The sequence below is a fragment of the Contarinia nasturtii genome, unplaced genomic scaffold, assembly GCF_009176525.2.
Source record: "Contarinia nasturtii isolate CC-2019 unplaced genomic scaffold, AAFC_CNas_1.1 Cnas_scaffold_1500, whole genome shotgun sequence".
In the NCBI taxonomy this organism is placed as follows: Eukaryota; Metazoa; Arthropoda; class Insecta; order Diptera; family Cecidomyiidae; genus Contarinia; species Contarinia nasturtii.
Genome location: NW_022198836.1, coordinates 1,025,621 through 1,053,360, shown reverse-complemented (window position 1 = coordinate 1,053,360; position 27,740 = coordinate 1,025,621). Strand labels below are relative to the sequence as shown.

At 32.2% G+C, this 27,740-nt stretch overlaps 3 protein-coding genes across 3 annotated transcripts; 1 reads left to right on the top strand and 2 right to left on the bottom strand.

Annotated features, from left to right (window-relative positions):
• The first annotated feature begins 7,907 nt into the window (after positions 1–7,907).
• LOC116346298 (rho guanine nucleotide exchange factor 10-like protein) lies at positions 7,908–19,771 on the top strand. Its single transcript, XM_031776255.1, has 7 exons — positions 7,908–8,171; positions 13,314–14,044; positions 14,129–14,338; positions 14,958–15,347; positions 15,464–15,908; positions 15,978–16,519; positions 16,586–19,771. The coding sequence occupies exons 1-7, from the start codon at positions 8,078–8,080 to the stop codon at positions 18,686–18,688; spliced, it is 4,515 nt and encodes a 1,504-aa protein (XP_031632115.1). The 5' UTR covers positions 7,908–8,077; the 3' UTR covers positions 18,689–19,771.
• LOC116346297 (arrestin domain-containing protein 2-like) lies at positions 19,172–22,062 on the bottom strand. Its single transcript, XM_031776254.1, has 7 exons — positions 21,865–22,062; positions 21,677–21,793; positions 21,407–21,615; positions 21,155–21,340; positions 20,895–21,083; positions 20,576–20,705; positions 19,172–20,492 (listed from the first exon to the last, which is right to left on the bottom strand). Exons 1-7 carry the CDS (start codon positions 21,986–21,988, stop codon positions 20,317–20,319), a joined length of 1,131 nt encoding a protein of 376 aa, XP_031632114.1. The 5' UTR covers positions 21,989–22,062; the 3' UTR covers positions 19,172–20,316.
• A 3,348-nt stretch (positions 22,063–25,410) lies between these two features.
• LOC116346359 (SET and MYND domain-containing protein DDB_G0273589-like) lies at positions 25,411–27,179 on the bottom strand. Its single transcript, XM_031776362.1, has 2 exons — positions 27,056–27,179; positions 25,411–26,986 (listed from the first exon to the last, which is right to left on the bottom strand). The coding sequence occupies exons 1-2, from the start codon at positions 27,113–27,115 to the stop codon at positions 25,502–25,504; spliced, it is 1,545 nt and encodes a 514-aa protein (XP_031632222.1). The 5' UTR covers positions 27,116–27,179; the 3' UTR covers positions 25,411–25,501.
• Positions 27,180–27,740: the final 561 nt, after the last annotated feature.

Here is a 27,740-nt window from a genome sequence, read left to right as displayed (position 1 = left end):
TATTTTAGAGCGACGACGGTTTTGAAAGACTTGATGGGAGAATTATTAATACGCATTAACTTTTAGACTTTGAAAAAATATTTTGAAACAAAAGCGACAAAATATAAATACATAAAACCAAAGCCAGTTAAAAAGAACTAAAACTGTTTATTTGAATTAAAACCCAAAAAGTATAGCACGGAATATGTTTATTTTCAACATAAACTTACACGCATCATGTGCAACATTGTGTTAATTGATGTATTAATACAACAATATTGTTTGCTTCACTTTTTTTTTTATCTTTGAACGGTTTTTATACTAATTTCCGATATGCGTAACATTTTGCCATGTATTTTAATGGAAAACGTTAAATTCAGGTATATTAAATCTTATTGAAAGCAAGTATACATGCATGTGTATTGTATACGCATGCACATTAATTTATTAGGATTGTCATTCTAATTTACCGTTACTATGTCATGTTTTAAACCCATCGTATATAAACACGTGTCAAATAAAACCAGCGAGTGTCAATTTAAAATATGTGCGTGATCACCATTGTGAACGCATTAGAAATTGTCATCTTTTTTTAATTATATCTCTCAAATTGGTTTATTTTTTAGGATGTACTGTGCACTCTTCTTGTGCGTGCATATGGTACGAATACCTTGTAATTGTAAACCATTCAATCAAACAAAGAAATTTCTACTCAGATCGAACTAATGTAATTTGAGCGGAAAACAATTGGTTGTTTTTGTTTCTCTCCAAATACATTCGTATAAAATCATGTGAATTGCGTCATTTCGTTGTTCTAACAAATGGAATTGTAATTGATCGGATTCAACAATTGCCGTGCGAACATTATTTTGCAAATGTTTTTATAGCAACAATTTATTCGATACTAATAAATAATGATAAGGTGCTAATCAGAAGCGTGTGCGCTTGTTCGGACCATGGTCATTTCACGTTGCGTTTTCAAAATGTAAATTCCGCAATTTTATTTATTCATTGCCAATCGCAAATAATGCAAATAAGATTTGGTGATCATGTGCCTTTTATTATACAAATATTTATTCTTCTTTTGTTTGGTTTTCATTTTAGTATTTGTGTATATGTGCGTATTTTCATATTATTTTTTTGCTGTACCGATATTTATACAAATCTTCGAATAAAGTCTGATAATTTCAAGTGGCAACTATCGATACACATGTATACGATAAGAGATTTCTTTATTCGACAAATGCTGAAAATGGTCAGACATCCTCCGAAATTAAAGCGTTCAATTTGTTTTGCAGATGTTCGAATGTTATTCTTTTGATTATTTTACTTTAAAAATAAACAAACACAATTGAAACTGAATCGCTGATGACTAAAAAAGAGGAGAAAAAGATGAGGGAAGATTATTTTCTCGTTTCTTGTTTAAATACAAACAGCACTTTTCCTGAGTAGATTCAACAAGAAATGAGATAAAAGTAAATACAGCTTGGTTGCGCACTAAGTTTTAAATTCCACATTTGGTCGTGTTTTTTTTTTCAATGGATGAAGTCGCGTTTAGATATGACGCGAAACACAAGGAAAAGTTGAAAGTATACCGAAAATAGATAATATTTAATCGGGTGCATTCACTCCAATTCGCTTATCTTAGAGCGTAAGTGATTTTCTATTGAGTCCACGCTTAAATACAGCCATGATGTGTATATATGTGTTCATTACAGTAAGGTGATCCCATGTATACTCTACAGGCACATAAATCTAACGAAACTATGTTCACATGTTTTATTCTGGATCTCGCCTACGACAGCTGCTATATATTCAGTTTACAAATGTAACAGTATCATTGTCAATTTAAACGTGTACGCACGAGATTAACGCATGTGCATTGGTAAACGTTACATTTTCATAAAAAAATACATTTCAATATTAAATTTATCTAATGCCAAACACAAATAAAATTATGATCGCATCAAAACTAAATAACATTTTGTTCCAGATATTTTCATAATCTTTGGTCGCAAAAACAAGGTTATTAAACATATTGTGATTCATCTGAAATTTTTTATTTGTCCGGCCATTTTTTTCAATCAGTTGACCCAAACTAAAAAAAAATTATTTATTACATCACATGAGATGTGTTGTTGTGACATTTAGCCGCGATAGCTTTTTTGCAAATGTATGCAAAGTCGTATTATTGATTTGATTTAAATTTTATGGTTACTTAGTGCAATTTGGCACTAGATAGTTTTTGAAATGTAAATTATAAATGTCATTTTGAATATAGGCAAGTAGTCTGCACATAAAAATTGAATAAATATGCTCTTATATATTCATATTTTGTTTGGCAGTTTCATTTAAAAACAGGTACACACTTTTGTTTTTAAATGAGGATAGTAATAAAAATATAAATGCTTTTGACTAAGTAGCGTGTTAAAATATTGTCTTCTTCTTGGAACTGTCTGGTGCACTCAATCTTTGTGAAAGCATTGAAAAAGCGTTGTATATGAATGCAAACAATAATCAATTCATGTCGAATTGATGGCACTTGACATTGAAGAAAATGAAACACACACACACACAGGCTCTCAATATTATTCGCGACTTTAAAATAAATAAGGCTTTTAACATGAAATTCTCCTGATAAATATTTATTAATCGCATTGAATTTTAAATCAGAAGATAGTAGAGAGAATCCATAACCCATACAAGGCTCCATTACAAAGCATCAGCAACATATTATATGCAACTCCAATATTTTCATCATGTATAATTTAACAGCAAAAATATAGATTTAATCCATAAGAATCTTTTTAAGCAATGAGTATGTGCACCAACACACACAATTACTCTCCCATGTAATTGCAGCAAGCAAAATGTCCATCGAAAAAAAGATTCTCATCTGTTAAATTAGAAACGAGGATAAAACCAAAATAACGTCAAAAATCGAATTATTGCCTGTTGAATGTTTGTGTAGCCAATCAGCGACCAGCATCAAATGACATATTCCATTCAATTCTCATTAATGCACGAAAATAAAACATTTTCCTTTATATGTATCGTTAAGTGAAATGTTTCACGATATTTATCACTTTTGCTTCGCGGTACTGAATAATGTTTGCATTTTTGTTCTCGGCAAAAAAGTCAATTTCATACTGTTTTACAGTACAAAATCCAAAAAGTCAAGCAATAAAATCGTCATAAAATACTCATTATTTCAGAGAAGCAATGCGTCTTATTCGAACGCAAATTGGAATAAAAGTACATTATCTATGAATTCTTGGGAACCCACTTTTATGAATGAAAAATAGCATACCATAAATTTAAAACAGACGCGCATACATAAAACGAAGTCGGTGATGCCACAAATCTAACTTGAAAAATAAAATCATATTGAAACCTCACAAGATTCCGGATCAAATTGTAATTGAAATAGCAATGGTATTTTGTTGTGTTTCTTTTTTTTCCCACTCGGAGTATGTGTCACTGTTTACGATCCAACTTTATTTTTTTTCCTTTTCATACACAGAACGAAAAGGCGACTATTACATTGACAATCAATAAATGTCGACCCAATGATTTTTTGCATTTTATGCAACATTGATTCCGGTTGTGTGTAGGTTTGAATCCAATGCAAACACGATGTTTAACAAATGACATACAAAAGTACTTGCAGTGCACAAATAACGCAATAAAGCCAAGTGATAAATTAAGATATCACATCATTTTCACTGTGAAATCATACAACAACATCTAGTCGACCGAGAACGCGTGAATGTGGACGACAAAACCGATAAATGTAGCCGGATGACTTCGTTGTCGTGATGCAAGTATAAACAAATGAAATTATACAAATGCAGCAATGACGAATAAAATGCAAATGTTTTTACAAATAAATGCAATCGCTCTGCAAAGCATTCGCATTTTATCATTCGTTACGAGTACTATACAATAAAAGTTAATCATCAGCACATTTACTCAGAATAACAACATTTTAGCACTATTCTTTTTACTCTTAATGGCGGTTCACGTGTTAAATATTATGTTTACAATTGACATTATAAATGTTTTCAAATGAGACGCATAATTTCATAAGCTTGATAATGACAAAAAACATTTTGAATATTTTACAATGCATTTCAAATGAACTTCTCAATAAAAACTGAACACACTTTTGAGTAAAGAAAGCTCAGATGATCTGAGTCAGATCAAATATATGCTTCAAACGTCTAGAAAACTCGCAAAACTTCACAGATTAGTAACCTGTTATACATTTTAATTTATTATCCAATTTTTAATTTGTATTGGTAACTTATGATTCACAAAAATATCTCATTTTATAGCTATGGGAAGTCTAAAATTTTGGCATTATGACTCAACTATACATCGTATGTCCAACAAAAATCTCAGCGAATACAGTATTAAAAAAAATCATCCCACATCAAACGAAAAGTCGAAAAACTGAAACATAATAACGAATTCTACTCGAACGTTTTGAAAAGAAAAGTTTGATGAGTTTATGGGACTAGTGAGGAGGATTTTGCGCATTCAGTTCACCCAAAAGAAAAGATTGAATGAAAAGAGAACAAAATTATGAAAAAAATGATTTTTTGCCATTGCACACATTTCTGATGTTGATGGAGTTGTGTTGATTCATATAATTCCAAATTCAGTATGTATTTCATAGCGGATATGCAAGCTGTTTTGAGTTAATCTTTATGCCTTCATCACAAAACGTGATTGAATTGAACAAGTTTGTGTATGTAGCGTGTGAATTGTGAAAATAAGCATATCAGATGCGGTAGAAATCAAAGCAAACTTCTAATTGATAAGTTGTCACTAATCTTTATATCTTTGGAAATGAATACAAACACAACGAAACCAAAAATTTCCCAATTTTTACAACGGGTTCATTTCTTTCGTTCCGCTAGAGCTCAAACACGACTAATTACAAAGTTAAACACACTTTGGACTGCACTATCTCAACGATTTTTTTTTCATTTCATTTCAACGTAGATTTTTACAAATCAGAACTTGAAAGTGATAAATATCAAAAATTGTATCATTTCTGATTTTTTTTTTAAATAAATATAACTTCGACTCTGATGTATATATAAAACACTACCAAGAGAATACACACCTCTCTTTCTCGAATATTTATGAATATAGCCATTTAAATGGGTTAAAGTTGAGCAAATAATTCAAATTTGAATTTATGTTGGATAAATCCAATTTTTTTAATATGTGTTCAAAAAATACCACATTCATTAATTTCATTCCTTGAAAACAGTCTCACTGTTCACCAACGCCCAAAAAACGGAAATTTAATCCAGTTCCAGTCTGTCATTATATATTTTATTTCGTATAACATTGAAAAATAAAAATGATCATTTCACAACCGCAAAACTATCGCAATCGTTCATTTGGTGGATGGATAAAGTAATTTTGCATAAATTTGAAGCGTCAAAACATGTGTTGTCAATACAGTGCAAAAAAGCATTCATAATGTAAAACGATATTGCAAAATCTTCATGTGCTGGTCCCACATATGTGTGCTTCATTCTCGCTAAATATATTTCGTATAAAATACATAAAATTTGATTCACACTTCTTCGTGGTATTTGAAACGGAAGTCTTTAATACAACACATACTATGAAACATTCGAGATAGAAAGAGATTGAATCTTGTTAAAGAAATCTTCACATCTGTTTTATGTGAGAGTACGATGAAAGATTTTATTTAGATCGCGAGATGCATTTAATACGTATGATACAATATATCGTAAATAGGCATTGGAAGTTCAAGTATTTTATTATTTTTTCTTGCTCATTTCAAGTTCAAATTTTATGATGAAAAAGGCTAAGTGCTTAGAAAATTGCATATGTTCATCAAGATAAATGAATCAAATATCGCGCAAGTGAGTGAACTAAATTCTCATCGTATGAAATGTTTGTTTCATGCACAATATTCATTTCGTCGTCATTGGTGGCAATGGAATCTCTTGGAATCATAACATTAAGAGCATTCTTTTTTTAAATTTAAGCCATGGAATCTCAATATTTACAAATGAAATGTCACTTCATATTTTCAAATGAGGTATAAAAATAGCTTGGGCGTTCTTATATACAAATGTCTCAAATTCCAGAACGGCGACAGAATTGTTGAGGAGACAAAATCAAACAAAAATGTACGTTTGATAAAAATAGAATCGAAATAAAACCTTAGAATGTGCGAGTTTTACTTGAACCGATGGCATCGTCAAACGGTACAGAACAAAATGAATGAATAAATAATAATGTAAATGAACGAAATGCGTTCAGCGTCTTTTTCTGCTTCTGTCGCTATGTGATATCACATAACTGTCGCATGCTTCTTTTTCTCAGATATATTAATATTATGATGTTTTGCCCTCTTCGCTCACACATGCTGACCTCAGTGGAATGCAAACGCAATGACTGTTTCAATTTAAATGAAAGTGCTTTGTTTGCTGTACATTGTAATTAATGTCAATGTGACCCAATGGATAAAAATATATACGGTCGTACGATATAAAGTGTACTTTTTTGGTGTTAATTTGTAATTGCGTCGGATTAAAATGAAATTTCGCTGTAGCGACATTTATTGATCGTATACATTTTTAATATAAAATTCAGTGTGCAAACGTATAAAAGTGTTGATTTCGGATTTACATTTTTTGAAGAAAACTTATTTGTACAGGGAGGAGAGAGCGAGAGAGAGATGAATAAGAAATATATATCATATGCGATGCAAGAGATGAAATTAATATCAAAATTCCAAACGGAAAATTAAACGGACTGGGAAAAGTAAATATTTTGATTCGAAAGGCACGATGCCGTTTGTCGTTCATATTGTTTTGTGGCGCTCTTCCTGTTCTGTGTGCACATTTCACCACCAAAAAGACTGAGATATTGCTACCTAAATATTTGCATTATGGCAACGATGGCGCGCAAATTTCATATACTTTGTTTATTTCGGAATCTTTGCTTTTTCTCACACTGAAATTCGACTTTTTTCTGTCTCACATTGAATCAACAAACACTTTTCACTTGTTTCATATTTTTATGCTTGCATACTAAACGCTATTCAATTATTTGTTGCACTTCCATTTACTTCCTCCCAAACCGTTTGCTAAATCAAAAACAAAAAAGAAAACAATGAAAGGAACTGTTTTCACATGTAACACAATATGATGCGTGATGATGCTTTAATTGCCTTTCGTCGAACTTCTCACTTTCCGACTGAGCCATGATTTGAATTTAATTGTTTGCATTTTGAATTGATGCATCTTTGATGTGTTTGACGATATATGAGCTCCATTGTTACGATGCTCGAATAACTCACCGGCAAGTGTGCATTGAATTACTAAGGAAAAAGTGAAATCACCGACACTTCAAATGTAAATTAATGAATTGCACATGATTGATTGCAGCCGATTGCAACTGTTCGATATGACATAGTAGATTGTGATGTTGCGCGTTAAAAGAGTCGGTAAGTCGCCTTTGATTTTATTGTTGCTCGTGCACTCAATTCAATTGGCTGGAATATATTTCTTCAAGGCAACCGAGCGCAAATAAAACGGCAACTGCGTGAGAGAGAAAAAAAAGTACTAAATTGCTGACATTAATAATAATAATAAAAAGAAGAACGTAATTGAAATAAGCACAAACAATTTTCGTTTGTCGATTATAAATGCAGTGGCGATAAATAATGCAAGTAGCAGACAGCGTGTTAGCGATTGCGATGTGACGATATTTTGTGGCATTTCAGTTTTTGCTCGTAAAATGCTCAGTGGAAAAGTGATAGGAAAATTCAAAAGGGGCCGCCTATATTTTATTCAAAGTTCATTCAATGACACATTTCTCATGTCAAATGATAAGCGATTGGAATTTTTTCTGATTGTACTACTAATTCAGATGAACATTCGAGCTTCGAGGCTAGTTCCATAGACGTAAATTCAGTGCTTTTATGGTGAAGTCTCTTTGAGTGAGAAGAGACAGACACAGTTTTAAAACGGAAATCACGGTTTTTACGATTTTTCGAAAATCTTGATGTCCATACGAACGGCAAACGTCAAATCAAATAATGTTTTTCATTAATTTTTCACGGTGTCGCTCCTTTGATAGCGCCGACATAGTGAGAAACACCAACAACAATCCGGAGACACCCGATTCAATCCGTGAGTGTAAAAATAACATTAAACATTTCGGCAAGATTAATTGTCAATCGTTTTCAATTTGATCGTGCGTCTCGTCAAAGCAAACAAATTCACTGAAGATGAATTAATCGCTGAGCAAAATAATACTATATACAGTTAATAAAGGTGTACTATTCGGTTCTGGCGATGGTGTTGTAAAAACAATTAATCAATTTCGAGAAGAAAACAAAATGCTTATTTAGCAACCTCAACCGCGTGGTTGCCAAGAGACAAATACTGCATTGAATAAATGAGTCGCACACAAACAGTTAATTTTTGGAAAGTGTCATTTTGAATCGGCGGTAAATGAAGCACAACACGATCATAATGTCTGATTAATTTATTGAAATTCAATTTGCATTAATTTGCTGAATGGAGCCAATATTTTTTTTCCACGCTGTTTGTCGTTTCCTCGCATTCCTCTTCATTTTTCACTGGCATTTCAGTTTGCATTTGATTTTTTGCGGTCTTTCTCACTGCACGCAAAAGCCAATAGTCAAATTATAATTAACCAATTTTTCATCATTCACTACAATGATTATTGCGAAATTGTGAAAATGACTGTTGATTCGTGTAACAAAGCATTGATTTTAATTTAATTTTTCCACATTATTCTTGCGCGTGCCAATATTTTTTTATTCGCTTGTTGTAATGTGGGCAAGCTTCAATAAAGACGGCTATTTCATCGATTAAATTAAAAGTTGGTGATTGAGACTGACAGGCAACCACGAATTGAATGTTTATTTGTTTTTCATTGATGCCACGCAGTTGTAACTTTTACGTGGTATTTTCTATTTGTGTTTTTCAGTTTTCAACATTTATTGAGTGAACAAAAAAACAGCGGCAACCACCATATCAAACGCTTTATAAAAACCAAATTGAATTTGCATTCGGTGTAAAATAATGACATTATAGAGATGCAATAAATTGCAAACTCAGAGAGTAATTGTAATTGCTTTTGAATTTTGTGCTTTTGTGTTTGTGAGAGGTTTTTTTTCAATCTTTCATGATATTCCGTTTCATCCGATTCTTTTTGTTTCAAATTGATTACTTTGAGTGGTTAGTGCATTTTTTTTAAATTCGCAGTCCGATGGAGATTTCTCTATTTTTTGCTAAAGTTTTATATTCACATCAATTAAACGTTTCTTTCTAAAACGATATCAATTTCATTTTGTGATATATCAAATACTTCAATCAAACATGCATATCGATTGCTGTCATATAGATTTTCAGACGATCTCATCAAACCGCAAGACTTCCAAGATATTTCTTCGTAGTCAATATATTACTACTCGCCTGCATTTAAATTTGTTTTATTATATATGCAATAATGAACAACAAAGCGTAAACGTTTTTATGATTGAAAGCATCTATTCGATGATGCTAATGGAACACTTGCATTAAGTCAATATGGCGATATATAAGTGTCCATAAATACCTAAATCACTCGTTTGTCACATACACAATACGTTAAAATATCGAGACAATGTGAATCATTTGAGGTATTATTTTAAATCAATACATTGTCGTATTACACATATTGTCTAACTGGAAACTATCTTTTTGATCGGAGAATTATAACTAAAGGACAATATCTAGCACAAGCACTATTTTAAATGGCATTGCATACCAAATTCAACTAATTGAACCTAGAAAAAAAGCTATTGAATTTTTCTGTGAATGATGATAAAATAATGATTTTCTGTGCGGCTGCCTTTTTACTGCAATTAACTGAGTAATTGAATTACAAACGCGTTCAATTTACGTATTCATTATTATAAATAACTTGAAAAAATTCTATTAAATACACTTCATTGGATTTAAATGCAAAGCTGTCTTTAAAATTGTTGTTTTTTTTATAAAATATGGCCTACAAATCTCATTTAAATGAAAAATATTCATGAAATTCATTTGATTTTTTGTCGATTGGCCGCCCGTTCTGAGAAAAATCTGTTGATGATTTGAGATGTGAAAAAAAAAACAACTCTTGATTTTATTCTGTAATTTGCAAACAATGAATGCAGTCATTCTATTAGTAAACTGCCTGTCCACATTGATTGGTGAATAATGCTAATTATATACTTTAAAATGTGTCTAATAAGATTCACCAAAACGTAAAACAATTCAAATGTTAAAAGTTCGTCTTTTTATAGCCAATGATTATAAATATTCGTTGGTATAACAATGAACAATTTGATAGCAAACAACATTTCTAATATTTTCTAATACTATCTGTATCAGCTATCACTAAATTCATCTAAACCAATATGTTGAATTGATGAATGTAATCTTGAATTGACAAGTGAAGCATTTAAAATAGAAAAGCAATATTGAGCGATGCACATTTGGACATGTTGATTGTTTGGCGATACGTTTTCCGCAATCCAATTAATCGATTCAAAGCGAATAAACAAACGATTTGTTACGTGGGATATAATTGTAAAAATGTACACCTCACAGTAGTCAAGCGTGTCAATATGACGTTCGTTCTTTACATGCATATAAAATTTTGAGTTGAACATTTTCATTTGCATAATATCAAGTGAATTTGTTATTTGTTGCATCGATTTACACAAATAGTGCGTAAAATTCAATAAATAATATTCATAAGATGATAAGATCTTGATTTCCGTCACTTAATGTATCGCATTTCGAATAATAAGGTAAATACAAAACAGTGGCAACAGGTTTTCTTAAACCATACGATTCCATTAAGAAAATTACTATGAATGTGAAAAATTGGCCGACATTCACTTTGAGTTATGTCATCGATATTGGCCTATACATATAGCAAACATTATAAATGATATGCTGTTGTCTGCACAGGCGCAACCAATTCAAAGAGATGAAAAATCGATACAAAATATTTCAATTATTCCGCCATCGAACAAACATGAGGCGATAAATAATATCTGCGCAGTTCGTACACAGCATATCGTACCAAAAACTGAAACTTATTCCAATTGATCTAATTACTTTGAATGCGCATAAATATACCGACATCACCGCTAGTTTTAAATGAACAAACGTTCGCTATCGGACTACAAACAACAATTGTTCAAAACGATATGCATGCAAATTTCGGTTCAGTTCGATTAAATTGAGAACGAAACGAAATACAAACAGAATGTGAACAGGGTCTTAGTAGGTCGATTTAGTGTGCTTTCGAACCGCGTGGGTGCACAATAATTGCAATTTATTAAATTGCACAAGTAAAAAAGATCGAATTATCATTCGATTGGCAGTACTTATTGCTTAATCCACTTCGACATTACATTTAGACGTTTACTTCACAAATAATGCCGAATATATAAACGCAATTTATGGAAATTGTAAATTTATTTAAAGAAAAGAGTATTGCGTGGTTTTTACACTCAATATCATACAACAGCATCTGCAATTCTGTCTTGATAACTACTTCTTAAATTCGGATTTACAATTAACTTCGTGAATCGAGTAAACATTAAATCAAACAATTCTTGAATAAAAAAAAACTACATTGTTTCATTGAATAAACGAATTTAAAGAGGAAACAAAATACGGAACAAGTTTAAGGAAAATATATAAATGAGATCGCATACTTGGCCTTTGGACCAAGATTTTGAAAAATGAAGCATTGATAACAATCGGCAGCCAAATTTTAAACGCGTAAAAAATGTAAATATCGAAAGTCACAATAAATATTAAAACAGAATGCTGATTCAGAAATATATCTGCGGTGTTATTGAACCACTAATGTGGAACACATAAGACATTGATTAACTTTATCTCTTCATGTTCGAAATTAAGATCAACGTTTAAGCTTAAGCTGAAAACGCCTTACATTTTTCATTTATTTAAATTGCGTATTAAACAGAATAAATTGATCCGAACACAATCAGGTATTCTTTTTCTCGCATAATGAGACCCATTTCATTACTTTATTATTCGCAAAATAAATGCAAAGATCACAAATGGCGAAAATTAAAATTTAAATTTTATTGATTTCCGTTGAAATAATCGACTTAAACTAGTCTACAATACAATTAGTCTTATCATTTTAAATGTAGTGTTAATACTAAAACTAAAAGTTCGAATAACACTTTTTACTAACATTTCACCGTAATTCACATATATTTTTTTCCATCCAAAAATGTGAAGAATAAATAAAGCGCGTACACATAACTCAAACTAAACAGAGCGAAACTAATTGATTGTGATATAAGGCTTATAAAAATTGCTCACATTTTCAACTAATCGCAATCGAACCAAAAAAAAAGTTTCTTCCTCATACAGTCTTTGGAATGCACGAAGAAAACAAATAATTTGCCAATTCGGCAAAACCATTTATGTTTTTGCATTTGAAAGATACATTACAATAAATATTGATTCAGTTAAAGTATAATTTACCTATTTTATATTGAATGTCAAATGCAGACAAAAAGTATTTTATTTAATCGTAACGAAACATCTTCTTTGCATGGTACAAAATATAAGCAGCCCGTTTGAATGATTTTTTTGCCAAAATACGTTGCAGTTGAAATACTTCTTGATAAATGTAATTTGACATCTGTTTGGGCAAAGGTGAGAAACGAGAAACACTTTACTTTCAAACAATCATCAGACATATGCTTGGTCATGCTTGAATATGGTTAATTTTAGCCCATCTTTTGTCGGTCGTTTACATCAGATATTCTCATTCGAACTGTTATGGTTTTGTTCACAGTTTGCAGTAAAAGAAAATCAAGACACAAAATCTTCATGTTGAAAGATAATAATTAACAAGTTTATTTTTGGGAAGTAAAAATCTTGTCGTTTTAATTTTGCAAGAAAAATAAAATAAAAATTTAAATGGAAGTGCGGTGACAAGTCATAACGTTCATACCAAGAAAATAAATGATATGTCTCTGAATTTTTAATTTACCTGTTAAACATGAAAAACAACACGAGTGTTTGGATTTTAATGCGACATACGTCATGTTTTTAGTGAGTGAGCAAACAATGCTCAAGTAATATGCCATACGATTCATGTTTTTCATTTTAGAAAAAAACATAATGAAATTGAGAAATTCTATTTAATTCCAAATTTAGCAAGATTTTAAAAAATGATAAATTAATTTGCAATCTGTTTTGTTTACTTTTCAGATGAACCAAAATTAAATTCCGGCGCTTGGGAAGATCCGTTGCCCATATCGAATGCAACAAAAGGCAATAACAATCATTTGCATTCGATCGGATCGCGTCGTTCGGAACCATTTTCAGCCTTGCGTTTAAATAACAAATTAAATACGAATCCATTAAGTTCGGTAGCAGCCGCTGCTGCTGCAGCGGCCAGTCTACAAAACGGCAACTTCACATTAAACACAATACATCAGAATTTTAAAAATCGTAAAAGACTGGAACATACACCATCATCACGAACAGTCAGTTCCGATGAAGGCTGGTGCTCGGAACGTGGTTCGGAGCATGATTTTTCATCCGATGGCGAAGATGAGGATAAAAAAAGTATCAGTAGTCTTACATCAGTCAACACAAGAAACAGTCATTTACGATCGACACTAAATAAGGCAAAACAACATTTATCATTTGATAAATGGAGAAGTGGTGGCACGTCCAACAATCACTCAAATACATCATCCACAATGCCACCACCACAGCCAGAAATATTATCGCCGGGCGAGTCATCGCCTGGGGGTCGATTATCCAGGTGGTTTTCCATACGTCGCGGTTCAGCGCATCAATATGATTTCGGTGCAAGTAAACAATCCGGACGTGATAGCCGAGCAGGTAGCATTGAGTCCGAAGAAAAGTCAAAACAATCAGGAACATTAAATGGAACCACAATAAATGGCTATAAAATGCCTTTATTGCCAGAGGTATTGTATTTAAATGGTCACTCTATAAACATGTATATCGTAAATTTTAATTTTGATTCGCTTTTACTTTTTTCAACAACATAGACCGACGAAGTCGACGGAACATTGTTAGGAGCATTTAATGGACGGAATAGTCAATCAAATATCGATGCCATTAATCGTCAAATAAATCTCACATTACCAGCCACTCCACCGTCCGGCCTATCGCAACAACAATTGAAACGACGACATATCTTTGCTGCAATCGTTCATAGTGAATGCTCTTACGTTGCGACTCTTCAACGTCTAGTCAATGTAAGCACGAATGTCATTTATTATTATTTGTGTATAGTTTATGCTGTATATTCGAAGTATTTTCCAATTGAAATTGATCAAAAACCAGTCGAATACAATCGGATGTCGGTTTGAACCATTGGTTGTAATAAAATGTGTTAATAGTTTCCTTAGAATTGAAAGTGAATACACGCAAAACAAAATTTCTTCTTTATGTTCAAAGCAAACAATCTATAGAACGAATCACTAATATGACTTATTATTGATTCTTAGTATCAAATCAAAGTAAATTATGCTCTTTGGGTCATTAAACTGTAAGCTTACCACTTACTTGGTTATTGTATGTATATTTGTTTGAATTAAACGATTGCAGTGACCGTAAATTCAATTTTATGATTTCTGATTTGTTTTTGTTTGAAGTGTGTTAAAAGAGCAAAGTCTAATGTTTCATACATGAAACAATCTCTGTGAAATGTAAATCATTTTCTCGCCACATTGTAATCGTGACTTTTTGTTATACATATATTTAATTACATGTAATTTTATAACTTTGTATAAATTGCCACATGCTTGCTATAAAATGCATTCGGGTTGATATTCTGTTTTTTTTTTTTTTTTTTTTTTTTTTTTTTTTTTTTTGGGTTTAAAAAAACCGCTTGAAGAAAGTAGTCCATCCATACTCAATTCGTCCAAGATTGCAACACTATTCCATCGTTTGCCGGAAATTTTACACTGTCACACTCTATTTCGAATTGCTTTAGCTGAATGCGTTCGAAATTGGGATCGTGAAGAAAAGGTGGCCGATGCTTTCATTTCATCGTTTGGCAAACCGATTATTTTGGAGATTTATAGCGGTTTCATCAATAATTTCTCTGTTGCCATGGAACTTGCGAAAATGGAAGCAAAGCGAAAATCGGCTCTAGCAGATTTCTTTAAAGTCAAACAGATCAGCGCTCACGATCGGCTTTCTTTCTTTGGATTGATGGTGAAACCAGTGCAACGTTTTCCACAATTCATTTTATTTTTACAAGTAAGTTAAAAGATATTCATGCTAATTCATAGTAAAACAACGCAAATATGTTTATGTTATTCTAAATGTATGATGTATAAATAACTAATTTCAAAATTTACTTCTTCAAAAACTAGGACTTATTAAAATATACACCACAAGGTCATCATGATCGTATGTCGTTACAATTAGCATTAACACAATTAGAATCACTGGCCGAGATGCTAAATGAACGAAAACGTGAAGCCGAACAATACCAAGCGTTCAAAGAAATGTTGGGCAATATTAGTGGCACATTCAACACCCGTGCGTTATCATCAGAAGGAAATCGCAATCGATATCTCTTGCGCGAAGATAATGTTACCCATTTGGAATTTAATCAATCCGGTTTTATAGTGAAATCAAAACAACGTCGATTACTTCTACTGAATGACAAAGTCATTTGTGTATCAGTTGCACCCAAACTATCGAATGAATTTGGCGCGACGGAAAAACTCTCTTTCAAATGGATGTATTCGGTAAATGAAGTTGAAATTGTTGACAATAACACATCAGCAACATTATCAAGAATTTTAACTGCCGGTAAGTTCTACACATTCACAAACAATAAAATTTAAATTAATTTTCGATATTTTCTTCTAATTCTTGTAGGTTTGAATCGTGGAGGAAGTTTGAAATCAAATGGTTCTGGAATAAATGATACACTGTCATCATCATCGTCATCATCCTCTCCAGCTTCAAGTCAAGGATCACCAACAAACGGAGCCGATAATTTATGCAGTGAAATGAGCAATTTAATGCATGACTACGAAGTTATATCACGTATAAATGATTTGATTGGATCGCTGAAAGGCAATTATAGTGATATAAATACGGATTTAACAAAAAAGACTCTCGCCATAATACAAAGTTCGATACAAAAGAAAGATGAAGAAATGGCTTGGGTTGATTCTTGTTGTCTCCAATTGATTGTACGTACCAAAAATGGCAAAGAAGAAACGTTTACATTTCAAACGGAAGATCCTTCTGTTAAAAAAGAATGGATAACGGAACTTCGTTTGGCACAATTGTCTCTGGACCCAAACAATTCACCAGCATGGGAAATGCCAGAACGCGAACATCGATCACCATCGACAAAATTACCGTTGTTTGTAAAAGCACAGTCTGTTCACAAATCACATCATCAAACCGAGGTAATGATTCATCTTATTGCAGTTTTCAATGAAATAGTTTTAAAACATAACATTTTGTATTTATAGGTCCGATGTGGCTGCTATTACACAACAACGAATCACAATCGAACATCAACACGTCGCCGCTCAAAAAGCCAAAACTATGCCTGGATATGTACAACCGATGGAATAAGTAGTCATACAACAATTTTATTGCAACATCATCAACGTGCTGGTGAATTAAAAGAAGTTGGCTCATTTGATCTGGTTGAGACGATCGTCACTTCGATGGAATTTGTAAAAGGGATAAATAATCTGAATCCACAAGAAGAGCAAAATGAAAAATCATTGATCGATGGTGATTCAGTGTGGATGGGAACAACGTCAAAGAAAATCTTCATTTACTCAGCGACAAATCCAGAACAGGATAAACAAATTGCTGTTTGTGCTGTGCCTGCTGCTGTTACACAAATCGTATTTCATATGGATAGTACTTTTGTTGCATTAATCGATGGAACCGTTCAAATATTTCGTCGAGGCTATGATGGTCATTGGCTACTCAAGGAACCGCAAACTGTTTCGTTAGGTGTGTCCGAACCAATCACAAGTATTCTGTCGATAAATGCAAACGTCTACGCTGGTTGTGGACAAAAGGTCTATGTACTTAATGGCTGTTCGGGTGAAATTCAAAAATCTTTCGATGTAAATCGTGAACAAAGTAATGGGACAGCTCATACTGTTCATTATATGGCACATTCTGGAATCGGTTTATGGATTTCGTTAAAGAATTCCAGTGTGATCTGTTTATATCATACCGAAACATTTAAGCATCTCCAAGACATCAATATAGCAAGCAATGTGCTTCGTGTAACATCATCACAACGCGACTGTGCTAATAACAATTCTTCTGTCTTTGTAACAGCTTTAAATGCATCGAAAGGACTTTTATGGGTTGGCACAAATGTTGGCATCTCATTGACTATACCTTTGCCACGACTTGAAGGTGTGCCAATCATTAGTGGTGCTGTGAATATATCATACCACGCTCATTTTGGTCCGGTCACATTTTTGATGCCACTTTTGCCGAAATCATACTACAAGCCCTTGCCATCTGAACCTTTACCAACAACAACAGTACAACAGCAGAATTTTGACGAAGACGAAAAATTAGCTGATGAAAATGCGGTCACACTGCGGAAAAGTGAAAATGAAGATCAAAGCCAAAAATCAAATACAAGAGATTCAACACAACACAAAAAAACCGAAAGAAGTAATTCGCAAGACATGTCGGCCAGATTGAAAGCACAACTTGTCCAAAGTCCTGTTGTATTGCGTAGACGTCGCGGAAAAGACGAACTATCACGTGGATCAAAAACCCTACCAAGAGGACTCGGATCAGCGGCAGCTTTTACTGCTTCGATGCATTCGAATACGTCATCTTCTCAAGGTTCTGATCACAGTGGTTGTGATGTTTATGGACTTTATGGTGATTTGATTTTTGTCAAAGAAGACTATGACAATGTTGAACAAGGCCAAGGAACATTGATGGATCCGTCATACGAAAGCCTTCGAAGAAGTGAACCAGAACTTGCAGCAATTGCCACAAAAGTAACGACATTAGATCGACGTTTACGCTTGAAAGTAAGCCGCCCACGATCATTAGATCTATCCAATTGGTCGGTTGATTCTCGATCTTCTAGTCTATATACGTCGTCTGGCAGCGAAGAAAGTATGGCAATACGACAAGGATTGTTTTCAAGCCGAAGTGTATCTCGAAACAGCAGTAATGCAAGCCATAAAACTGGTACATTTGATTTAATGAATATTTGCGAAAACAGTACTGACATTCAAATTGCTCCAACGACACCATCGGCCTCAACGCCACCATTAGCCACATCGACTTTGAACCGACCATTGAAACAGTTGCCAAAAGTGGAGCACGAAAAAGTGCAAACAGTCGCCGCAGCAACTTTAAAGAAAAAGAAAAACAACAAAAATTCGAACGTATCAAATGAATCAATTTTGGGCCGAAGAACAGTAATTACTTTAACTGGCGGCCGGGGATATATAAACTGGAAACATGTGTGGTACAATTATCCTATGGATAAGTCACATAAATCGAACCAAACAATGGCACGAGCACCAAATTCGAATGATGCTCATGTGGTTATGTGGGAAAAGAAGCTTTAAAGTTTAAACGAATGATTGATTATATTATTCAATCATTATGCATTTATAAATATTCTCCACTTGTATAAAATTGTTATTTGTTTTTTTTCTTCGAATTAATTGAAAATCATATTGGTTTTTCAAGTTCAATCATCAAGTTTACGGCGCATATTTCGGTCCATGCATATGGATAATTTTTTTAAGATATTGAAATCAATGTATTTGTTATAGTGGTATTGTGGAGTTCAGTGATTTCAATTTACTTTTCCAGTGTCTTCTAAAGCGTCCAGTTTTTATAAAACAAATCAATGGATGATTGCAAGTAACACAGTTTAGATTTTATAGATGCTTAGTCATAGAACTTACGTTTTAAAGAAAACGAGAAAAGTGGATACAAGTAAAATCTAAAATTGACGTTTATTTCAAATAGAATAGAAGCGAGTGTTACGTATTTTATAATATTATTTAATTTTGTTTGCTATATTTTAAACTTAACAATTGCCATACGATAGAATTTACTAAACATCGCACAAACATACAATTTAGTCGTTATTTTTTCAAAAAAATAACAACAAAAATTTAATATTAAATGGAACGAAATTTATATATATAACGATTAAAATAGAACTCTAAATCATATGTTAATTTTAATTTGAACGTAGATTTAGTGTGGATGAAAATTCGTTTGTCCTGGTGAAATTGTTTTTTTGTATTCGTGGTCATATTATAATTGCAGCGATAGACCTTGTTCGAAATTATCTAAATTATCACAGCGATATTCGCTAAATTAAACACTTCCTATGTGTCAAAATATTTAATTAATGTTGATACATTTTGCAGCCTATGCATATAATAACATCAGTCTGAATAAAATTTTAAAATGTGAATAATATCTTTACACATCATTTACAAAAAAAAAGTAAAAAAAGACCTTACAAAAATCTTAAATAATAGCAGAAAATCTTAAACAATTACAGAAAATGCCTTATCATATTGTATATTTAAACAAAGGAACAAAACCATATTTATACATTGGAAACGCAAATCAAGTTCTTAACTTTTATTGATGTATTCTCTTTAGGAAACTGAACCTAATTATTTTTTTCACTGTTTTTAAATCATTCAAAACAATAAATATTTTATTTTTCTCTTAAAACTAAAAAAAATATTCACTTTTCTTTTATTTGTTCACTTTTTGAAAATACTCATTGTGAAATTATATTACTAGGAGGTAAGTGTATTCAGCGTGAAGTTCTTCTATCCTATTGTGGCGTCATCTATTGAAAATAGAAATAATGAACGTTTTAAAAATCGTTCATTTTGCTTTGCAATTGATCCAAGTCGCTGTATTTTGATTCGAGTTTTACTTTTTTCATTTATTATAAATGATTTTAAAAAAAATTTATTAATATAAAAAATAATAATATAAGCTTTCAATTAATTATTTTATCGGTAAACTGAATTAATAGATTTTCAATTTATCACCTCCGTTACGGTTCGTAATGCATACTGCTTATAAACTATACACTACATTCATCAATGTATATACACGTATAATTTTTGTCTGAAAGCTTGCGCTTAACACTGCTTTTCTATTAATAAGACACGAAACTAATTCCCATTTTTTGTTTCATGAATCTGTCTCTTGATCATTCTGAATTGGATTGTTCGCTAGATGATTCAAGACTTTGTTCAGAGTTTTGTCTTCGTTTAGATGGCCGGACAGTGAACACTGGATAGAACGGTGCATATTGATGTTTTCCATCATTATTTGAATTATCTAAATTCAAATAGTCGTCTAGCAAAGCCTCGTATTTGAATGGTACTGAAGAGATAGCGTAAATTTGCATTAATATCAATTTTTTATTGTTTTAACTAAAAGACATTGAAGTGGTGTAAATTATTTACCGATATGATTAGACTCGATTGAATCTTCGAAATGAACACAACGATATGTGCTGTAGAGAGGCACCGTTCCAATGGTTATCGGTAATTTGATTAACGGCTTCATTGTATTACCACCAAAGTTGCCATAAATCTGAAAATAAGCGGATAAATGTGGTTTAAAAAGGCATAATCATATTGATAAAATCAATTCAAGACGACGAAGGAAACAATTTTGATGGTTCTTATAAGATAATCAAGGAGATATGATAAGCAGTAAATACCAACTATTGTTTTGTTCATTTTCAGATTACCGCTATTTTTAGATAAGTAAAAATATTACCTTCAATTCATAGGTGATATGTAAGATTTTGCTAGAAACCGAATCGGTGGACGGAACCGGTGGAACCAAAATCTCAGAAATGTGAACAGCGCACGTGTTTGCTGGACAGCCACCTGATAATAATATTGATGTTAATGGTGATTTATGCTTTTTACTTTGCTTGCGAACCGTATCAAAGTAAACAAAAACCTTTGACGCAAAAATAGCAATAAAATAATTAGTCACTTTTTCAATTCACAGATAAATTGATGTGGACTTACTTTATTCAATTCGACTTTAAATTCCAAAATATTTTTGTTGCTTTTATTGTCCACATCAATTTGTAGTGGTATCATTTGTCCTGGTGCATAGCCATTGTGTTTGATTGTTGCAGTTACAGATACATTATCCAATGTCATCGACAAAAATCGGAAAAATTTCACACACTGTTGCTTTTTTGTTGGGCTCTGTAACATTTATATTCACTCACTTGGTAATACATCAATTGTTTAAATAGAATATATTTATCTCACCTGAAACAAGGGTGATGCATTTAAATTATGCGGTTTTAAAACAGTAAAAGCAATAGTCTGCGTTTGAACTGGTTGATTTGGACGAATGATATTCACGCTAGCCAAATAACGGATAAATCCGTACTTCCCTTCGCAAGATGTTGGTAATGTTTCTAGTAATTTGGTTTCAAAGGGATATGTATAAACACCAGTTCGAATTATATGATTTCCTGTGAAACGGAAAAATAATTATGGACGTATATACTTAATTTAATTTTTCTAATGTTGTACCATCAATTAGATCCGAAATTTTTATTTCGTGTTTCAAATAAATTTCTTCTGCGTGAAATAATCGTCGTTGCTCAGTCCACTCGCACTTTCCAATCCCAAGAATTTGAATGATGATATCTGTAATCGAAAAAACATTATTTTTCACGTGTATTTTTTAACATTCATTTTATGGGGAAAAAATCGAAAACCTTTGAGTTTTTGCTTTTCATAAAAGGTTAAAACCACGTATCCAGATAATGTTTGTCCACAGTGATAAACTCCATCACAACTTTCATTTGGATTTAAGTAAATTTCACAAATAGTATTCTTCATTTTTCTTAGCACGGCGGAACACTTCTATTCTCTACAGTTCTATACACAAAAATGATCAAATGATGCGAAATCACAGCGCCTTTTCTCCTCTGAACTGTTCATTGATATTTTGCGAGAACAGCAGCGTATACATAAACGCCAGTTTGATTTTATTTACTGAAAAAAAGAACATTGATAAGATAACGGCAATATCAACAAAATGTTGAATTTCAAATAAAATTAAGGCGGCGAGTATTCTAGAGACCAAGGGTCGGACGTTCCGCTTCATTTCTTCATTCATTTGGGGGGAGGGGGGGAAGAACAACACATTACGTACTTTCAATCACAGATAACAATTTGCAATTGTGTGAAATTTACAAAAAATCAAAACAGTTGCCTTTCGTTTAAATCGTAAACAACGTGAATTGAAGTGTGAATTTGTTATATAAATTTTACTGTCAATCTTAGTTCAAATCATCTGGATTCATTTTATGTGAATTGAAACAGTGATGTCGATTTATTCTGACACAATTTTACTGTATCGACTGCCTACAATCGTAAAACCAAATTATAACATAGAGAATACGAATACAAATTGCTTTATTTACGTCACATCGGTAATGAATTGAGCGATAAGCGGAGTGCACGTGCAAGTTAAAACATTCATAGAGTAAATTTAAGAATATTAAAAAAACAGCGATTGCCTGATATAACCTTTAATTCTATGGTCCTACTATCTCATCGCTAGAAGGACAATTACAATTTGCGTGCCAAAAAATGAATAAACAGAAAGTCTTTAAAAAATATAAATTTGATTTATTTAGTCTATCAATAACATTATGGGATCTTTTTTTAGCGTGCTACGTGCAGCAGATAACACTTTCTTACATTTAAATTTGTTGCAATGTATGAGATTAGTAAAATGGGTTTATTTTGGTTACACATTGACGAATCTGAGAAAGATATTCTTCCGTACTTAACAATTTTTCCTCGTGGAACATTATTTGTAATGGTCCGTGGTCTGCCAAGTCTTTTTGGCTAGTAAACTATCAAATGTTTGAATAAAAATAAGAACAAACAACAAATCAAATCTTTTTTTTTTTTCGTTTATGAACAAAAGAACGATGATAAGAAAAAGAAAACGTATCCCTTTTTGTATGAAGTCTTGAGTCTCTTGACTGTGTCGCGTATATCAAGACGTTTTTATAGGGTATAGTGACTGTGTCAATAATAAATGTGCTTTAGACCTGCTTGTGCGCGAGCTCGTATATAGGATCAAAATCTGTTCTAGTTCAGCCCATTTTGACTCAATCAATGAATTTTTAATTTGTAAGTAGCCACATTTGGGCACAATTTTGTATTGAAAAAACGCTTGGGACATAAGGAACCTATCAAGTACAATACACCTCATAGAAAAATGAAAAATTACTAAATATTTTGTAAGACATTTTTAGCAACAAGAGACAATCAAAATTTGACGAAACTATTGATGATTGACATGGCTTTGCTTGAGATACAGACTCTGGATGAACTTTTTGTGGTTACTTGCAAGAAAGAAACATAATCAAAAATGTCTGAACAAAGTGAAGGAGACACAATTAATGGAAATGCAAAGTCACGATATATGCTTGTCTTAAGATCCTACTCGATCATATGCAAAGTGTGTTGTTACGACGAACGTTCGACAAACGTTTCGATGCTGGTGTATATTTGGCAGCCGTCATTGAACAAATTGCTATCAGATGTCGCAATCGCTCAAGTTGGTGTACTCAAGATAAATTTCTGTGGGAAACACATCCAGAGTGTCCGTTTGAGAAGAATATCATACTGTGTAAAATGTTGTAGAGCAACATATTACAATTCTTATTGATTAAAACCTTATATACGTTACATATCCAATAAGATCACCGGTCAAAAAAGTGCACATATACTTTTTAACTTGGAGAATCTGTGCTAAGAATCTAGGGGAAATTATCTATTTGCAAATGGACAAAATTCGTTGAAGTTGCATAAAAAGTCGTTCAATAAAATAATTCAAACAATTCTCAATAAGTTTTCACAAATTGATGAAAACAAAAGATACAATTATTTGAGACTTGTTTGGTAATGCGATTTTCCTTTTGTTCTCTTCATTAAAAGAATTTTAATGAATATTTCTATATTTGCACTAATTTACATCGTCATTATTTCTTATGCAATAAATATTAAACGCGTCAATCAAGTGTTCAGAAAGACATACATTTATACGAGCAATTGAATGATGCTTGCATCATTTGATGCGCATCGCTAGTGCTTTCGTTGTGCGTTCGGAGCACTTCGTGCGCTGCCGAAGATCCGAATGTATGGCGACAGCACAATCGATGCGCATCAAATGATGCAAGCATCATTCAATCGCTTACATAAATGTATGTCTTTCTGAACGCTTGGCGCCAATATTAACGAATGATTTTTCTTTATTTATTTAACAAACATGCAGGCAACTTATACTAATTGTAATGAACAACATATGAAAATAGTTCGATATGTTATTGGTAAATTTGTAATACCTGTAATTCTATTTGTGAAACTGTTTCATTTAAAAGTTCCTTCATTTTTTTCTCAATAGTTTTACTTGTTTTAAAAATATTTGTTTGCAAATATCTATTTTTTAAGACAAACAATCTAAGAAATTCAAAAAAAATAACACGATTTAAACGAAACTAAATTGTATTTTTATCGGTACTATCTTAATAGCACTATGTGCTGTAAAGTTTAAACATTTGATAGGTTATGTTCGGTTTGCGCTTTTGTATCTTAATTTGAATGACATTTCTTCAACAGTCTTTTTAACTAAATCTATCAACATTTATGAAAATTAACGAATTTGATTTATGAATATATTTTTAGAGAAAAACATTAAGCCGGAAACATTAAACATTACCCGGCTATGCCACGGTTGAACGTTCGGAGACTTGAGATCGGCTTTTACCATCGAGTGATAGAATTTCTTCTTAGGATAGCATCTCCTTCAAAGTTTGAAATCATTGTGATCCATTTCGTCTAAGTGGTGGCAATGAAAGACTTTTTAAGATATTTTGAAGACAGGTGGACCGATTTTCCAAGGTTGACATTTTTTCTTGATACATGGCCCAACCATACACCAATAGCAGCTGAAGGCCTGCCAGGTTAGAATTGGGAAATAATTTGGACATTGCGTGTATATATAGAGAGTTCGACTTTTCAACACACTAATGTAGTTTCATCACTCGCGCGAACTGCTGTCCGCTGTGATTCGAAATACAGTGTTGTCTTGGAAGTATGCGCATGCAAATTTCAAAATCACAATAAAATTCGTATAATAATGTGTAAAAAAAAGCGTTATAATACATATTGCAATCAAATATTTTTTATTTAAAATCAAATAATCGTCAATCTGAAACCCATTTACATTTATTTATTTTGTTTTCACTTAATTAAATCGCTTCTATTTCATGTCAACGTTACAAAATTTTATATAAATAAACGATTAAAAACTGTATAAGAACAATGAACATTTCATTCAACGTTATTGTAATCATCATTATCATCGTCATCATCAAAGCGATAGAGAATGGCATTAATTTTTTTTAGACACTTATTCTGCGAATTTGGTGCGCATAAATTACATGAACAAACAAAACCCCAAGTTTCAAGTCTTCTTTTGCGAAGCTCAGTTGGTAGATTAACATTGACATAACTGATGTAAAGCTGATCATTTCTTTTCACCTTTTTCTTTATCCAATAAAAACTCTCATTTTGAATTGATATGTGTGCAGTATTAAATTGACAGGAATGATTGAACAGTGACTGAACGAGGCCCAACTTCGAAGAATGTGCGCTACCAAAACCATTGGTCTTGATAATGAGACAATGATGAAGTATCAAATGCATTAGAAAAACACGATCTCTTCTATTTTGAAAAGCCTCAGCAATTTTCGGTATTTTCAATAGAAGTTTTTCAATTACATAAACTGCTTCATGGGATTTTAATTTATAGCTTATTAGTTTTTCACTCACTGTGCACTTTGACATTTTGAAGAAGAACTCATATTTCGATGTTGAGTCATGAGTTGATTCTGGGAGTTTATCCATAGTCTTTAACATTTGTTTAACGTGGTTTATGAGTGCTTTCGTATCTATTTTGTCATTGCATGTGAATAAATCAAAAGCCATTAAAACCGAATGAATGGGTAATTTTAAATCAAATTCAATGGTTGTTATGAAAGTATTACATTCCCAGCTATGTATTGGGCTCTCTCTACGGCAATTTTCGTCGCAAAACATTGCATCGGTACATTGTGGACAAGCAATGAAATTTTTATCTTCTGCGAAGCAAGTGGTGCATGTGCGAATTCCACCATTTAAATCATCAACTGTTCTTAAGTAGTCTTTTTCAATCAAAATCATGTCATTAGCTTTCAATTTATACTTTGAACGTAAATATCGACCATATTTCTCGCTCTCCTTGATTTTTACCACATCGGCCAAACATGGATAGTTTTTATTTTGTACATAACTCAAATTCATTCTATTTTTATGTGGTTTTGGTTCAAATGGTGCATGTTTAGATTGGCCAACCTTAACATCTGAACTAAGTAATTTAAGTTTTGTCTGTAAATGTTCTGGCAACTGCGCTTCTCTTACTCGACTGATATCCTCTGATGCTTCATCGTAAAATCCCATTTCATAAAAACATGCTGCTCTATTTGAATACGCCAAAGCAACATGTTTTGATTCATTTTCTGCGAGTCTTAAACTATGATTGTAACAGTCCAATGCTTTGAGGGGGCAAACAAGCGTGTTTCCTTTCTTTCTTAATTTTATTGATTTTTCATTATTTTTGCCACCCATGTCCGGATTACATGCTCCATATTTGCTATCAAGTTCCACTTTTTGCTGTGCATTTATCTCGAAATCGCCAAAATCAATAAAATTTCCATCACTATCCTTTTTCCATAGCATTTCTTTCATCTGTTGCACTGTTGGTTCACATCTTAGATTCTTTAAAAAGAATGAATTTAGACTATGAATTTGGACTCAATAACGAGAAAAAAAAACTCTTTTGTATACCCCAAGTTCAATAAATTCTCCTCCGCTTGAACACATAATATTTCGCCGTATCCATTCCATTATTGGTACCTTTGAGAAACTATTTATATAAAGCCGAATGCTCGCCACTTGCTACTTCTTTCAATAAATATGCAATGTCAAAAGGATTGATTTTGAGGTTAAGTTTGTGTACTTTTTTGCAATCGATTAAATGGCAGTGTGCTAAATATTGTTCTAAATTATTTGCATGTGTTGTTGCTAAATAAGTAAGGGTTTTCAGAAAAACAAATCAAATCAAAATTTATTGACTCGAACATTTTCAAATAACACTCAAATAATTTAATTTAATGTCATTCACTGATTTTTAAATATAAAGTAATTTGTCCAAAATCATTTCAAAAATCTGGTATCCTTAAAAATTACATAATTCCCAGAACAGAATAATTCTATGAAAACTAAGAAAATATATTTGAAAAATGATTTTGACGAGGTTTTGATTTTAAAAAGAAATGGAAAATAAATCAGAGGTAAATTGAATAAGAATAACTTATTGTTTTGTCATCACTCCCTGTGTTCATTATACTCTAATTCGTATTTTCAAATGTCATTTTTATTAGATTTTTTTATTTATTCAACTTTACAATAAATGTAACAAAATTCAAACTTAGAATTAGATCGCCGAAAATTACGTAGAGATATAAAAACT

Bases quoted from the DNA above. Each gene is read 5' to 3' on its own strand.
- LOC116346359 (XM_031776362.1), bottom strand. From the start codon at position 27,115: ATGGAATGGATACGGCGAAATATTATGTGTTCAAGCGGAGGAGAATTT. The intron at 26,987-27,055 runs GTATACAAAAGA...TTCTTTTTAAAG, and splicing joins GAGAATTTATTGAACTTGGG to AATCTAAGATGTGAACCAAC.
- LOC116346297 (XM_031776254.1), bottom strand. From the start codon at position 21,988: ATGAAGAATACTATTTGTGAAATTTACTTAAATCCAAATGAAAGTTGT. The intron at 21,794-21,864 runs GTTTTCGATTTT...TTTCGATTACAG, and splicing joins TGAAAAGCAAAAACTCAAAG to ATATCATCATTCAAATTCTT. The intron at 21,084-21,154 runs GTAAGTCCACAT...TTTGCGTCAAAG, and splicing joins TTAAAGTCGAATTGAATAAA to GTTTTTGTTTACTTTGATAC.
- LOC116346298 (XM_031776255.1), top strand. From the start codon at position 8,078: ATGTTTTTCATTAATTTTTCACGGTGTCGCTCCTTTGATAGCGCCGAC. The intron at 15,909-15,977 runs GTAAGTTCTACA...TAATTCTTGTAG, and splicing joins ATCAAGAATTTTAACTGCCG to GTTTGAATCGTGGAGGAAGT. The intron at 16,520-16,585 runs GTAATGATTCAT...TTGTATTTATAG, and splicing joins AATCACATCATCAAACCGAG to GTCCGATGTGGCTGCTATTA.